General features: G+C 33.2%; 1 protein-coding gene across 1 annotated transcript in view; it reads left to right on the top strand.

Moving 5' to 3' along the window:
• MEOX2 (mesenchyme homeobox 2) overlaps positions 1-16,147 on the top strand; it is a 66,147-nt gene that overhangs the window by 40,988 nt on the left and 9,012 nt on the right. The window contains exon 2 of the mRNA XM_047753543.1: positions 9,662-9,834. Within this exon, the coding sequence (XP_047609499.1) occupies positions 9,662-9,834 (173 nt within the window). The remainder of the gene's footprint in view (positions 1-9,661; positions 9,835-16,147) is intronic.

Genomic DNA, 16,147 nt, shown 5'->3' with positions numbered 1-16,147 from the left:
ACATCAAACATTTATATTCCAGTAGAGGAAATAAAGGATCCATATAGTGGCAGAATGTGGTAAGCATATAAGAAAGGAATAAGATCATTTGATGGAATCCCAGAGGAGGGGTGCACTTGTAAACCTGTATGATCATGGAAAATATAATGGAATGTTATTTGTCAAAAACTCTTCACTAGGGGTTCTTGGTCCCACTGGACGTGCAAATGTTGATCCTTGTGAAGATATCAGGCATAATCCAAGCAGGAGTATATACGCTGTTTTGTTGCATGGATGGCCATGATATTTTTATAGTTCATGTATTCTCTCTGGGATATAGCAAGTGGCACAAAAGAAATTCTGGGCTTCTGCATCGAGTTTCTAAGCCTAGAGCTGTGTAGCAAGATCGAAGATGTTTGCATTTACCCTGAAGATGGGCTAGTTTCATATTTTTGTGTTAAATACTTTGAACTTGGTGTTAAGAAAATCTAAACTTATGCTAAATATGACTAAAGTTGCGTTATCTTCCCATATTGGGTATCTTTGGCTTCTTTTAAAATGTTTAGCCAAAATACTGTTTTTATTAAATATATTTAGAATTTTACATCAATCATGATATTTATTTCATCATAATTGTTAGTTCTCTTTATTTATGTCACAAAATAAGAACCATTAGGTTGGCATCTTACTATCAGAACTGCATAGTAAGTAAGCATTTAAAAAGGCAATGTAATGAGTTTAAAACAAAATCAATTGTTAAAAATTTCATTATTTAAAAACAAAGGGACTCCATTAAGAAGAGGATGTGACATAAAACTGAATTCATACATTAAGGGGCACAAAAATTAGGGGGTTGAAATGAGTTATTGCTTAGGTACCTATTTTATTTTATTTCTATTACATGTATTTTTACTGAGGAAAAGTGATATATAATATTATAGTAGTTTCAGGTGATTTGACATTTGTATATTTTGTGAAATGATTGCTGAAGTGAGTCTAGTTACCATCTTAAAACATTAATAGGGTATTATTGACTCTATTCCCATGCTGCACTTTACATCCTCATGACTTATTTATAACAAGAAGTCTGTACTTCTTGATCCCCTTCACCCATTTATTTCATGCTCTCCTCACCTTGTCCTGCACTCACACCTTCCCATCTATCTGGCGAACATCAGTCTGTTCTCTGTATCTATGAGCCTGGGTTTGGTTTGGTTTTATTTACTTGTCATCTTTTGCTTTTAGTTTCCACATGTGAATGATATCATATGATGTTTGTCTTCCTCTCTCTGACTTATTTCACTTAATGCCCTCAAGTTCCATCCATTTTGTCACAAATTTCAGATTCATTCTCTTTTTTTTATGGCTGAACAGCATTCCATAGTATAGGTATACTATAATTTCTTTTTATCCATTCATCCATCTATGGACATGTAGGTTATTTCTGCATCTTGGCTATTGTAAATATTGTAAATGAAGATATATATAATATTTTTTAATTACTGCTTTTATCTTCTTCAGAGAGATACCTAGTGGTGGGATTGTTAAATCATGTAGTAGATCTATTTTTATGTCTTTGAAGAGGCTTCATACTATTTCCCATGATTTACATTCCATCAAACAGTGCATGAAGTTTCTCTTTTCTTCACATCCTCACCAACACTTGTTATTTGTTGTCTTTTTGATAATAGCAACTCTGACAGATGTGAGATTATATTTATTGTGGTTTTGATTTGCATTCCCCTAGTGATTAGTGATGTTGAGCATCATTAGTCCCTAGTTTGTTTATTATTGAGTTGTGTAAGTGCTTTATATATTTTGGATATCAGTGTCTTTATTGGAAATATGATTTTCAAATGTCTTCTCCCATTCAGTAGATTGCCTTTCCATTTTTTTATGGATCACATGACTATATAAAGGCTTTTAGTTTGATGTCCCACTTTTTTTTTTCTTTTGTTTCCTTTAACCTTTGGAGGCACATAAAAAATGCTAAGACCAATGTCAGAAGGCTTACTACTCATGTTTTCTTTTAGGAATTTTATGGTTTCAGGTTTTACATTCAGGTCTTTAATCCTTTTTGAGTTAATTTTCATACATGATATAAGATAGTGGTTCAGTTTTTTTTCTTTTGCATATAGCTGTACATATTTCCCAACACTATTTATTGAAGAAACTGTCCTTTCCCCATTGTGTATTCTTGCCTTTTTTTTTTTTTTTTTTTGTAGATTAGTTGACCATGTATGGTGGTTTTATTTCTGAGCTCTATTTTATGTTTTAGGGATATCTATGTCTGTATTTATTATGCCAATACCATATTATTTTGGTTATTTTAGCTCTGTAGTTTTGTTTAAAATCAAGGGATATGATATTTCCAGTTCTGTTCTTCTTTCTCAAGATTGCTTTTGACTATCAGAGGTCTTTTGTTGTTCCATACAAATTTTAGAATTATTTGTCCTATTTCTGTTAAAAATGCTATCGGAATTATGACAGGAATTGCATTGAATCTGCAGATTGCTCAAGATAGAGTGGACCTCTTAAGAACATTAAAATTTGAACATACTGGTTACTAGTAAGAATATTGAATCATTAATCAAAAACCACCCAACAAACAAAAGTCTAGGACCAGATGCTTCTCTGGTGAGTTATACTAAGCATTCAGAGATTTAATATCTATCTTTCTCAAAGTCTTGCAAAAAATTGAGGAAGAGTGAACACTTCCAAACTTTTTTTATGAGGTTAGCATTACCCTGATACCAAAACTAAACAAGAACAACACACATAATTACAGGCCAATATCCCTTATAAACATAAATGTGAAAATTCTCAATAAAATATTAGCAAATTAAATTTAATTACATAAAAAGGATCATAATGTATTAACAATACATTAAAAAAATCAAGTGGAATGTTTTTCAAGGATGGTTGTACATTTGCAAATCAGCATGATATACTACATTACCAAAATGAAAGATAAAAATCATATAATCATATCAATAGACGCAGAAAAAGCATTTGACAAAATTCAACATCCATTTATGATTAAAAAATCCTCTCAGTAAACTTGTGTAAAGGAAAATGTGTCTCAACATAATAGAGGCCATATATGACAAAGCTGAAGCTATTATCATACTCAATGATAAATGGCTGAAAGCTTTTCCTCTAAGATCGGGAGCAAGACAGGGATGTCCATTCTTGTCACATTTATTTAACATAGTATTGGAAGTCTAAACCACAGCAATGAGGCAAGAAAAATAAATAGATGGCATACAGATTGGAAAGAAAGAAGTAGAACTGTCACTATATGCAAATGACATGATACTATAAATAGAAGACCCTTCTGGACCCCACCAGAAAACTGTTAAATTAATCAATGAATTTAGTTAAGTTTCAGAATACAAAATTAATGCACAAAAATCAGTTGCATTTCTGTATGCTAGTAAAAAACTATCAGAAAGAGAAATTAAGTAAACAATCCTATTTACAATTACATCAAAAAGAATAAAATACTGGAGTTTCCATTGTGGCGCAATGGAAACGAATCCAACTAGGAACCATGAGATTTCAGGTTCAGTCCCTGGCCTCACTCAGTGGATTAAGGGTCTAGCATTGCTGTGAGCTGTGGTGTAGGTCACACACGCGGCTGGGATCCTGTGTTGCTGTGGCTGTGGCATAGGCCGGCCACTGTAGCTCTGATTCGATCCCTAGCCTGGGAACCTCCACATGCTGCAGGTGCAGCCCTAAAAAGACAAAAGACAAAAATAAAAAAAAAGAATAAAATACTTAGGAATAAATTGAACCAAGGAGGAAAAAAACCTATACACTGAAAATTATAAGACATTGATGGAAGAAATTGAAGAAGACAAAAATAAATGGAAAGATATTCTGTGTTCTTGCATTGGAAAAATTAATATTGTTAAAATACCCATATCTATTTTAAATGTGCTAAAATTGCTATAATTGCCATCCACTCAAAATTATAGAAGAGGGAGGAAACAAAGAGAAGGACTTTGTTGTAATATTTTCCAATTTATTTTAGGAAAGCAATGGAATGCCAAGGTAAGATTATTACCTACTGTGAGGAAATATCTACATAAAAGATGTGAATGACTTTAGAGGCCAGATAGTTTATTTTATGTAAGTTCTGAGGTATTTGTTTTCAAATTATTTATATCAACACTCATATTAACTTCTTAAATTGGTACCAATTTAGGAGAAATTTTCTACTGTTATGATACTCCCTCTATCATTCTAATATGCAACCTAAAATATATAGAAAGTTTATAAAGTGTCTCAAGTCTTCATACTCTTTGCCTGTATGTAATTACTTCTTGGGGCATGATTGTGTAATGTTACCAATTAAAATATTCTTATATAGTTACCTACTACTAAACACTGAGCAGTGTGCACTGAATTTTGATTATCCTCACTTTACATGTTAATTGTATAAAAATATGCCTAAATGTATTGGGAAAAAGTCAAATCTGTGAACTAAAAGTCAAATCTAACATAATAGTAACTATCCCATTACATAAAATTTTAGCTATACACTGTTTATTTTTCAATATCTCCCACTAAGTAAGAACCAAAATGCCTTTAATGGAAATAAATAGGATGTCCTTTATAAATTATTTGTTCAAAACATAAACTTCGTAACATGAATATAGGTAAAATAAATATATCTGCACTTGTACTAATTTGAAACTTATCTGACATTTCAATCCTGAAAGCATACTAAACAATCCCATGAATAATCAAGGAAGCTGCATAGTGAAAGGGTATATCCACCATTTGACCATCACTGGTCCAGCCCATCAAATGACTTATATGTTGAATACAACTATTACTATTACTGTTACTATAATACAATTACAGCTATTACAAAAAATAGAAATTTCTTTTTTTTATCTTTGAAATTTGAGTTTGCTTTATAAGAGAAATTATAATGGCTATACATTTTTTTACATCAAAGGAAAAAGAAACAGTGTATGTGTTCAATGCTTATTTCTTTTCTAGATTTAGCATAGCAGTTTTCAAACCGGTTTTTTTTCCTTACATACCTCAGTGTATAATAGACATATTCATTAATAAAGTAGCTCACTATGGTTGTAGTTCTCAAATATGGAGAGTGGGTCAGCTAGAGGACTTAAGAACCCTTGGAGAAAATCATTTACTCTGAAAAAAAAATTTGGAAAGGCTGAAATGCCCACTCATTAAGAAGCTGGAATTAGCAAGTTGGATAAATTCCCCATAAGGAAGGCAGTTTCCCATTTAAATGTGAAAATTACTAGTATCAATAGGATTATTCTATCAATTTCCCTGCCTCCATCCACAATCCCTATGCCTGTGTAAGTAGAATTATTAGCTTCCTATATCTATTATTTGTGAAGTTTTGTTAATAATAACAGAGTGTCTATCATTCTGAATAGCTTACAAAACATTCATGCAAGAAGTTGACTGAAATAAAATAGAATGTGTCTTATAATTCATTCTTTCTTCAGAATACTAAATAACTATTCATTTTAGTCTGTTATAGAGACATTCCTTTACATTTTGATATTTTACAGACACATAAATTGTGTTCTTCATTTAAAAAAGTTAATAAGTTTACCCAGGATAGCCAAAAATATACTCAATCTTACTTTATGATTTCTCTTTTGCTAAAAGGTATTCTGTGCCACTAGTGAACAGACCAAACCCTCACATTACTTGTCTTCAATAAAACATTATTATCTTTTGGCATCCTCTTACACTACGGGAAATAAAAAGTCACATGTGGAGAAGTTCTAAATGCTAGACAGAAATGATCCTTGGAGGGCAATTTTTATCCTAGACGGAAGTATTGCAGACTCCTTCCATTAGCATAGTCCCAGGGAGCAAAAGGTTAGGGAACCGGGGCTGCCAACTCTACCTGAACACATAAGTCAACATTTCCTCCAAGGGGCCAGGGAGTTTGATAGTGCACTCACATGTGCATTAAAGTATCTGAGATGAGAAACAATAATTGTAATATTTTACATTACAATATACTGTACAGATGGTGACATTTTGTTTGTGGTTGTAGGAAAGAAAGGAAGGCAGTTTCCAGACTCCCCCCTCATCACCTACCATTTGGCGTAGGATATGGGAGGTTGAAGAAAACGGAGGGAGTTTTGCCTCAGTTGAAACAGCTGGGAAACAGATGGAAGCTAATGTGCAATTTGCCAGAAGCATTGTCCAAGGCTCCCACCCATTTTCCACCAAAGAAAAGCTAGTTAGGTGATGGCAGCGGAAGTTTCAGGGTCAGCAAATGAGGGACTTTGGAAAATGTAGGGGAAAAAATCAAAAAAAATTTAAATATCCAAGATTTTTGAAAATCCAAAGTCAAGAAATGCAATTCCAAGGAGCAGGTTTTAAAAAGAAAGAAAAAGCGAGAGCATGTTGGGTGGAAACCATGACAGAATCACAGACACAAGGATAAAACTATCCACAGAATTGACACACCCGCTACCTCAACTACACCGACAGTCAGTCTTTTAGGTAATGAAATCAAGAAGCACACACCCACTCTTTGTCATGTTAGTTACAATGTAATTGTCCTGTTTGTGATTATTGTAAATAAGTGTGCAAAGTTCATATCATTTTAGTCACTGAAGTTTACTTTGTGAGCTACTTTGGTTTGGAATTCAGGCACTGGGTAAGTTGCTTTTGGATATAAATGTGAATTATAGCCAGACTTTCGTTTAAATTCAGTCACTGGCTGTTTAAACCTCCTCCTGGATATTTCTGGTTTCACTGGGCATGCGTATATATCCATTTCACGTGACCCTCCTTCCAAGCATTGGCCCAAGTTTTGTGTGTTTGTGTGCGTGTTTGTGGTACTTTTGGAGTATTGTTGAATACTGCAAAAGTTAAAGCAAATCAGTTTCAAAAATAAATGCAATTTAATAGGCTTTTCTCAATGTGAATTTGTTCATTCATGCTTATATAAGGGAATGTGTTAACCATGAATCATTCAGGTTGAATTGCTCATGAGAAAAAATGCTCTGGCTTTGCTGTCAGTTTCCAGAGCTGCATTACTGAAGGGAAAAGAGCATTGTTCCCCACATAAAGAATAATCAGCCACAGATTTCAGAGTGAACATGGCTCCAAATTGGCAAGAATACTTTTGATTCACGTGAGAACATGAATCCTTGTGAGCGGGACTTATCTCAATATTCTGGGCTGTGACTGATTTTGCCTCTGCCAGAACAACCAATGGAAAGGAAAAAAAGAAAAAAAAAGAAAAGAAAGAAAGAAAAAAAAAGAAGGAAAGAAATCAGTCATCGGAAAGTTTTGTTCACATGATTCCAAAATGGCAAAATTATCCAAAGATGTGGAGGGAGCTTGGCAAATCTGTAGCTTAAAAAAAAGTACATCATCAACTGCAGGTTCCACGTAGAGCCAGGTAAATTGGCATTGTAAAAACACAGCCTGCCTGAGAGCTCATGCATCATCTAATACATAACTCGTCTGGTCCCAGTGGCTTGCTCTAAAATACAGTCAGGAACACTTTTTGCACTAGATAAAACCTACCCTGCCCTGTCAAGGTAGGGAGCCAGTCAACACAATGGTAAATGACAAGCCCAGAAATGTGGTCATTGAATTCTTTGTTTTTTATGTAATTTTTTTAGTATTAGCGACATATGGATGTTCCCAGGCTAGGGGTCGAATGCAAGCTACAGCCTCCAGCCTAAGTCACAGCTGCAATACCACCAGATCTAAGCCAAGTCTGCAACCTACACCACAGCTTATAGCAACACAGAATCCTTAACCCACTGAGCGAGGCCAGGGATCAAACCCTCCTCCTCATGGACTAATCAGGCTTGTTACCACTGAGCCATGACGGAATCTCCTATTGAATTCTAAATCATATCCAACAGTACCAGTGTAATAGTTAGTGAAATATACCCTGTGATCCCACAGAGGAAAAGTAATGGCCAAGTGTGCCAAAAATTTGATGGAAACCTATTGCTGCTGCTATTGGACCTAGAAAACTTATGTTTGGTTAGCTTAGATTTTGGTAAGAGTCATATAATTGTTTACATTAGAGCACCTTGTCCTGGATAACCATTATGCAGGCTTGATTTCAGTTAAACTTCCCCAAGCCAGACAGAAAGGAAACGAATACTAAAAAAAGAACAACAGGGAGTTTCTGCTACAGTGCAACAGGTTAAGAATCCAACTGCTGTGGCTCAGGTCACTGCCGAGGCACAGGTTCAATCCCCAGCCTGGCTCTGTGGGTTAAAGGATCCAGTGTTGCCACAGCTGTGGCTCAGATTTCAGTTTCTGGCCCAGGAAGTTCCATATGCTGAGGGTTTGGCCATTTAAAAAAAAAATCGTACATGGTATATTTAAGCATCATTGGATGAAGAAACAAATATTGCTTTAAAAGATCCTTCATAAAGCTGTACCATATTACATTTATCAGTTAAAATTAAAATGTCACTCTTTGTGATCTGATTCACCACTGTTTTTCCTGTATCATCTCTCATTTGGCCTCTTTAGAAGAGTTCATTGTATCCCCACATGATAAAGTCATCACTATTTGGGTGTACATGCTCAAAAATAATTAGAAAACTGAAATAATTTCTAAGGGAGTACCAACATGCCACTTTATCCTGATTATGTTGATATTTCACTAAGGATAAATTTAACATGAATTATTGTAGCCAGTATGATTATTACTTGGTGTATGTGGGATATTTTTCCATTATAGACGTATATCCTGTTCTTTAGTATATTAAGAATTTCTTCTAACTTACATCTCAGAAATATAATGAGGATAAGTAAAATTCTCTATTAATTATGTCTTGAACTCTTAGGAGGAATGAAGGCATGATAAGCTGTAAATGACTATTTTTTCTACCTGGCATTATGATATTTGGTATTTGGATAGCTAGTGTTTGGGGTTGTGCATCCTATGTTTATCTCATATGTAGTGAAAAATATTTAAAACTCTGTTCATATTTTGAGTTAAATATTTAAAACTCTGTTCATATTTTGAGTTAAATATTTAAAACTCTGTTCATATCAATTTTATTTATAGATTCCACATTGCACTATGTTATAATTAGTAAAAGTAGAGCAAGACCAAAGACAGCAAATATACAAAATAAAAGAGCATTGCTATTGCCTTCAAGGAGACTGCATTTAAATAGAAATTAAATGGCCAATAAATATAGACAATTATGTATGCTTAGTCTGAGCTCGAACTAACGTTTATGGTCCAGTTGCTAAATGCTTGAATTACTCAAATATTCAAATACTGATTCACCACTATTTTTGGAGATCACTCTGTTCAATCATACTTAGACCTCAAGAATTTATGTTGAAAAACTTATTTTTAGATATAAAATTATTTTCTAGAAAGGCTTTTCTTTATCTTATTATTATAATAGCATATTAAGAGCAGTTAAGTTTTTTGTTCCTATTTCAAAAGAACAAAACTAGAAACTTTCCTAATTGGGCTGTGAGTTGGTTGGGATCTGGGGAAAAAAAAGTAATTTATCTCACCCCACAGCGAAGAGAGAAGTTTTGCTCTCTTTGGTCTCTCTCTACTTTTTACACAGTACCTCAAAAAATAGTTATTAAATGCAAGTTTCTGGGATGAATGATATGATTGAATGTGAATGAACTAAATTTAGTTCTCACTTTTTATTTTTAGACTCCCAGGAAGGAAATTACAAGTCAGAAGTCAATAGCAAACCCAGGAAGGAAAGGACAGCTTTTACTAAAGAGCAAATCAGAGAACTTGAAGCAGAATTTGCCCATCATAATTATCTGACCAGACTGAGGCGATATGAGATAGCAGTGAACTTGGATCTCACTGAAAGACAGGTAATGTAGGACATTGCCTTTATATGATATTTTAAATTGCTTTGATCAACCATCTTCTCTCGCCATTTTTGAAATAACTAAATCTGTGGTTCTTAAATACCATTTGGAAGAGAGAATTTCTATTTTATGATGAAATTTTTGCCCAGCAAAATGACAAAGGAAGAATAAGAGAGTGCCGTTTTAAAGAAAACTACATTTATTCTATTTACGGAATCATCCTTTTTCTGTGATTGTGTCTTTCTTTTTTTTTTATTTGGTTTTAAAATATTACTTATTTTATATAATGATGGCATATGCAGAGGAATTTTGTCTGCTTATATTTTAAAATTTTCTTATTTGACATAATAGAAATTTGGCAATCTCATGTTAATTTCCTCTATTGCTCAGGATAGGGTTTATGTTGCTATAACATATTAACCCCCAAAACTCAATAACATAAGAAAAATGTTTCATTGTTTGTTAACTTTCCATACTAAGTTTACAAGTCCAGCAATCCAAATAATCACTCAGGGACCCAGTCTGACTCTCTGCCATGTCGACATGTGGTATCCTTGATAATCACAGGAGGTAAGAAAGAGTTAGAGGTCATGCATTGACCTTTAAATGTTTTCACCTGGAAATGACCCATGTCACTTCCATTTACACTCTAATGTCCAGATAGAGTCAATGGTACCACTTAAATTCAAGGGGGCCAGAATTGATGGGAGCAAGAGCACATAGATCATTGGTAAATATTTCTCTCCCACTACTTCAAAGATTTTTTGAAATTGTTTTAGTTTCAGAACTTCAAAAATCTGGTACCCATTCATTTAAAGAACACTTTGAAATTATTAATGATTTGCATACACTAGTTAATAAGACCTAAAATATTTTAATTAATTTCCTTTTAGGTTATTTCTTGGATTTTATTTGAATGGCAAATGATTTGTTCCAGTAGTGCTCCCAGAGAACTCCTTGTATGGATCCTGATTTTCCCTAAGAGAATCTAGCCTACCGATGGTTAATAGTTGCTAATCTTTAGAAAAACATTCCTGAAAGGCAAGTGCAAACATCTTTATGGACAGTGCAGTTATGATTGGCACTCTTAGGACTAGAGTCTCATTTCCTCTTTTGCTGTATGCACCTCCTCCAGGGATCCCGTTGGAACCAAAGAAATATCAACAGGGTGTGGACATGAAAACTGTCTTAGGAGAGCAGGTTATTTTATCCAATTTCTTAAATCATCTTTCCTTCTGTTAATTTCTATATTTCAGCTTTTATTAGGGTATTTCTGGGTGCTAGAAATATACAGAGGGACACTTCTATGTGGTTTTATTTATTGGCAGTTTATACTTTATTAAATATTATGACTAGTACCTAGTTATGGAGCAAAACATTTTCCTTCACTTGAACTTCACAAAGTTCTCTCCATAAGTGTACAACAGCATGCTGAAAAGCAGTATCCAAAATCTACATCATCAGACATCTGTTATTTTGCTTTTACTTTTTAAAGTGGAAACAGGGAAAAAAGAAGAGGGGCTGGAATTACATATTAATGTTTTTATATAGAGACAACGAATTCTACTAAATGAAGCTATGTTTTAAATGACACATTATGGAAATAAGAAATTAGGGTTTGCTTGTAATCTACAGAAATGATGGGATGCATTACTGTGCTCTTAGTTAAGAGAAAGGTTAAAATCTTGCTTTCTCTTCTGGTGATGTCCTATATAGTTACCTGTCATTAACTGATCATAAAGCAGAGGTTTCACTTTTGGCTATAAATACTTTCTTTTTAGGAGCAATTCTGTAAAGTTGGGTTAGGAATTTTGAACATATTTTGGATATTTCTTCTTTACTCCTAACTGACTGCCATTCTTGGGAAATAATTGCAAGCCATTATATGAAAAATGTGTATACATATACAATTTAAATCTTTGTTTCTTAAAACAGGTCCCTTTATAATTTTGTATCAGTTAGCCTCTGCTGTGTAACAAGCTACTCAAAATCTTAGTGACTTCAAACAATAACCAACACTTGATTTGCTAAGAATTTTGTGGGTCAAATGTTTTGACTCTGCTCAGTTGGACAGTTCAACTTCTGGCCTTATGTAGAGTCCTTATGGAGCTGTGGTCTGCTGGTGGATGACTAAGAGGTGGTTTGTCTAGGCAGCTTCATTTTGGATAGCTCATCTCTGTTACATATGATTTCATCTTCTAATCAGCTCCCTGAGATTCTTCAAATGGTGGTAGAAGCATTTACAGGAGTATTTAGAGGAAAAACCTCAATGTACAAGGGCTTTCAAAGCCTTTACTTGAATCATATTTACTAATGTTGCATTGTCTAAAGAAAATCATATGAACAAGCTCTGTGTCTGTGGAGGTTGATAGATTGGAAGGAAGGAAAAATTTTTGGAGATCATTAAGGAACAATCTAACTAAAGCCTTGTAAGGAAAAAAAAAATAACAAAAAACCCTGAGAGATAATTAGGTTTTCAAAGAAGTAAAAATTTGATATTTTACAGAAGAGTTTTTCAATCCTATAAATCTCTCTTAGCAGTTTTGCAAGTTAATAAGAAAAGATGACATACATATGGATTCTAAATTCCCAATCAAAACTATGACTTTAGTTTTTGTTAGAAAAAAATTGAATTGTTATGATAAAAATTCTAGATTCACCAGTTGGAATTGTGTATTCCTAGGCAAGTAACAATTTTTCCAAGGCACAAAATGGAAATTAAAACTGCCTTCTCTTTCTTCTACTCAGATTTATATGTCATAATGGATGTCAAAGAAATTTTAAGCTAAACACTTCCGTCAACCAGAGGAAGAGAAATGTCTTTGCTATGCAAGGCATAGTGAGTTAATCATTTTGTTACACAAATATTTGTTGAGGTAAATGCTAGAAATAAGGTCTTTTTAAAATAAGTTGGACAAGTCTCTGGTACAACTCATGAAAGAGGCAAAAATTGAACAAGTATTAACTATTGTGATGAGTGTTGAATATCACAAGGGAGAAATGACAGGGTCATATGAGAGGATGTTCCTGGTTATGCCAAAATGTTCATTGTTTTCCCCACACTTCTGTGCACATGAAGTATCTTAAATGAAGAATCTGAAGGGTTTTTTAAATTGTTTCCTGGGCTGGATTTTACTGTGCTAAATTTACAGAGACATTTTACATGATGTTATTCATCAATTTTTCAATTCTTAAAGGTCTGAAGGCCTATTCCTCCAAGATGCCAGAGCACTCATCCCAGTGAAATATATTCAGTTTATTTTCTCATGGTTGGGCTTTTAAGATTATGAACGTAGAAATATAAACTGAACCCTTTTCATTCATCTTCTTTTAATTGGGATACAGCTATTCCATTACTTTGATTTTGTATTAATGCCATACATACTTCTCTATGTAATCTATATCTTGACATATAAATTCTTAAATCACACCCTTTTTATAGGATTTCCACATGTAAAATATTCTAATTATAGGTGTGTGATTTTTTCCAATTCCATTCTGCTGCAAGATTTATTTTTTCCATACTTTAAAATAGCAAGAGATTTATTAAAGCAACCTAAGTGTATACAGCAAAGAATTTTATATCTAATTCCATATTGTGTAGTGTTTTCCTTAACTTTAAAAGAATGTTTAATCTCCTAAAATATATTTTTCTTGACTTTTAAAAAGCCCTTCAAGATTCAAATACAGAGAAAGAACTTGCATGTTCTATGTAAAGGGACAGAACAGCAAATATTGAATCATTTTAATTAATACAAGAATTGTGTTGCAGAAATAACTTTCTCCTAAATGTAAATTTACTTTATAAATAGAAACAGTTTTATATGTACTTTTATGTAAAAAATTTACATAGTTGCCTATGAAAATATATATGCATAATTGATATGTCATTTATAGATGCCATCGCCTTGTTTATATCACCAATCAATATACCTGCCACACATTTTATGATAGGCTACATACCTGTGATTATAAATATTTGCAATAATGATTAAGTACCCTTTTAGAAAAAAGTAAGCTATGCTAAATCCTTAATTATCACTCAAGACAAAAATTTTCAAATTTGAAGAATAGCTCTGAAATCTCACAAAGAAATCAAACTTATATTTGTGTCTCCCAAAACACAATGCCTGTGTAGGTAAAGGAAGTCTGTAACCTCCTTTGAACTTCATTTGTCCAAAGAAGAAGAAGGAGAAAGAGAAAAAAGGCCTGTCCTGCAAAGTAATTCCATGTTAGCACTTAATGTATTAAAGAAAATTGGTTTATGTTAAGTGAAAATGGAACACTGGAACAAAGTTGAGCTTTAAATATTTTAATTATATACTGCTGTTTTATGGAAGAGTTACCACTCTAGTAATCTTCCAGCTTCTAATTTACAGCTTCCACTATACAACATAGTCTCATATACCCTTCTCAATCAACAGCTAATAGTCCTCAGTTGGCAGAGCCACTTGGGATACTTTGAAGAGCCAGTCAGTCTAAAGGCCCTCCTGTCCCAAGGTATTTTTAAGTTTGACAAGCATACTCTGGCTTTTTCATCCATCCAGATATACTTGGAAAAAGCTCATGCCAAATTTTTAATATCTCTCAGTGGGAAGGAGAGGGAAGGCAGCTGCATAAAACCAGAGGAGTGACAAAATGGACATTTTTGTAGAGTTAAGGCTGCCAAATATAAAATGGGAGACCCCTCCATTTCACAAAATCATTTCATGGAGCTAATCAGAAGTGCAATGTCATAGATTTGTAAACTAATATTACCGGAATAAATAGGCTGAATTCATGATACCTCTGCCAAGATAAATGGAAAATCCCACCTCGTTGAATCATATTTCATTAGTGGAAATGAGAAAGATTATGTTTTGTTTTACTCATAAATCATTAAGTGGCTCAATGCCAAGTATTTTCAAAATAGGCATCCACTTTTTGGATGACTATGACAGAGACATTTCCTGTGCCAAATAAACAGTGGTTTTGTCTTCTGCTTAGCATTTTATACAATCCCTCCCCTTTGCAGGTTTATTTCTATACATTTACATGAATACTTTTAGTTATTTAGCTAATAAATTATGACTGCATGATCAGACATATTGTCTATTCAAAGTAATCCAAGACTACCTATGTAGCCAGTGATTTTAGACTATTTCCTTATTTCTTTATAGAGTAGTATTTAAGTTATCTACAGTAATGGTTGGATGTTTCTTTTGCTTAAAACATAGTGTGCCCGCTATCTTGAGATATTAAACATGATTTGGCTCTGACGGGGAAAATAGGGGTAAAATAGAGTGGAGAAGTTGATGGTGGAATATGCAATGGAAACTTAGTTTGAAATATAGAGAGATATTTCCTGAATAATGCATTTTTGAAAAAGAAATGCATATTAGCAATGTGTGGTAAACTCTAAAAGCCATATTCAGAACCACCTTAGGTGCTACCAAACCAAGGCTATGATGTAAAAAAAATGTCATTTAAGATCAAATACTAAAGCAAAATCTATAAACAGAAAATGAACAATTTGACCCTCTCCTAAATTAATTTTCAGAAATATTAGCTTATAAAGTAGAAGGCTGAGAAATTAGCAATTGAACTCTAACCATTTGTGAATGTAAATATCCAAGTTTGAAGTACTATAGAAAAAAAATCAGAAAAATAAGACTCTCTTCTTATTGAACCAGCCTTGAGAGTATATAATGAATCTATTTTCTAAGTGCTGTTAGGTAGATGAATAGATATATACAGATATATTTTGATCTACTTATATATATAAACACACATATATACATAAATATGTATATGTATGTGCATATATATTTACATATACACATAAAATCAGCCTTAATTTTAGAAATTTTGTCAATAAGGAAACAATTTATATTTAATAAATCAACAATAACATTCTGAAACATATCATTCATTGCATCACAAGATCATCATTTCAAGTATAATATTAAAAAATCTCTGCTATGAAAGATTATTCCTTTTCTATCTTTGTATTCATGCAATTTTTTCATGTAATTTAAAATAAATTATAAAACTAAAATGCTTATGGAAATTTTGAGGAGCTAGTTCAAGGTTTGCGTTGGCATCTTCAATTTCAAAGAGATATTCCATTATGTAAATATGTGTATGGAGAAGTACATATGTTCAGTGACATCTGTAAAATAATGAACACAAGTCTAAGACTAGACAATTTCTAGAGAATTTGACTATAAAAGACTTTCTACCAATTCATCTCCCTATTTCCATGACTCCTCATGAAAAACTCAGATGTAGTCAACTTAGAATACAATTTTTTTTTTTTTTGTCTTTCTGGGGCCAA

This window comes from Phacochoerus africanus, chromosome 11, assembly GCF_016906955.1.
Source record: "Phacochoerus africanus isolate WHEZ1 chromosome 11, ROS_Pafr_v1, whole genome shotgun sequence".
Classification (NCBI taxonomy): domain Eukaryota; kingdom Metazoa; phylum Chordata; class Mammalia; order Artiodactyla; family Suidae; genus Phacochoerus; species Phacochoerus africanus.
The sequence above is the reverse complement of the archived record's forward strand: the minus strand, read 5'-3'. Positions and strand labels throughout refer to the sequence as shown.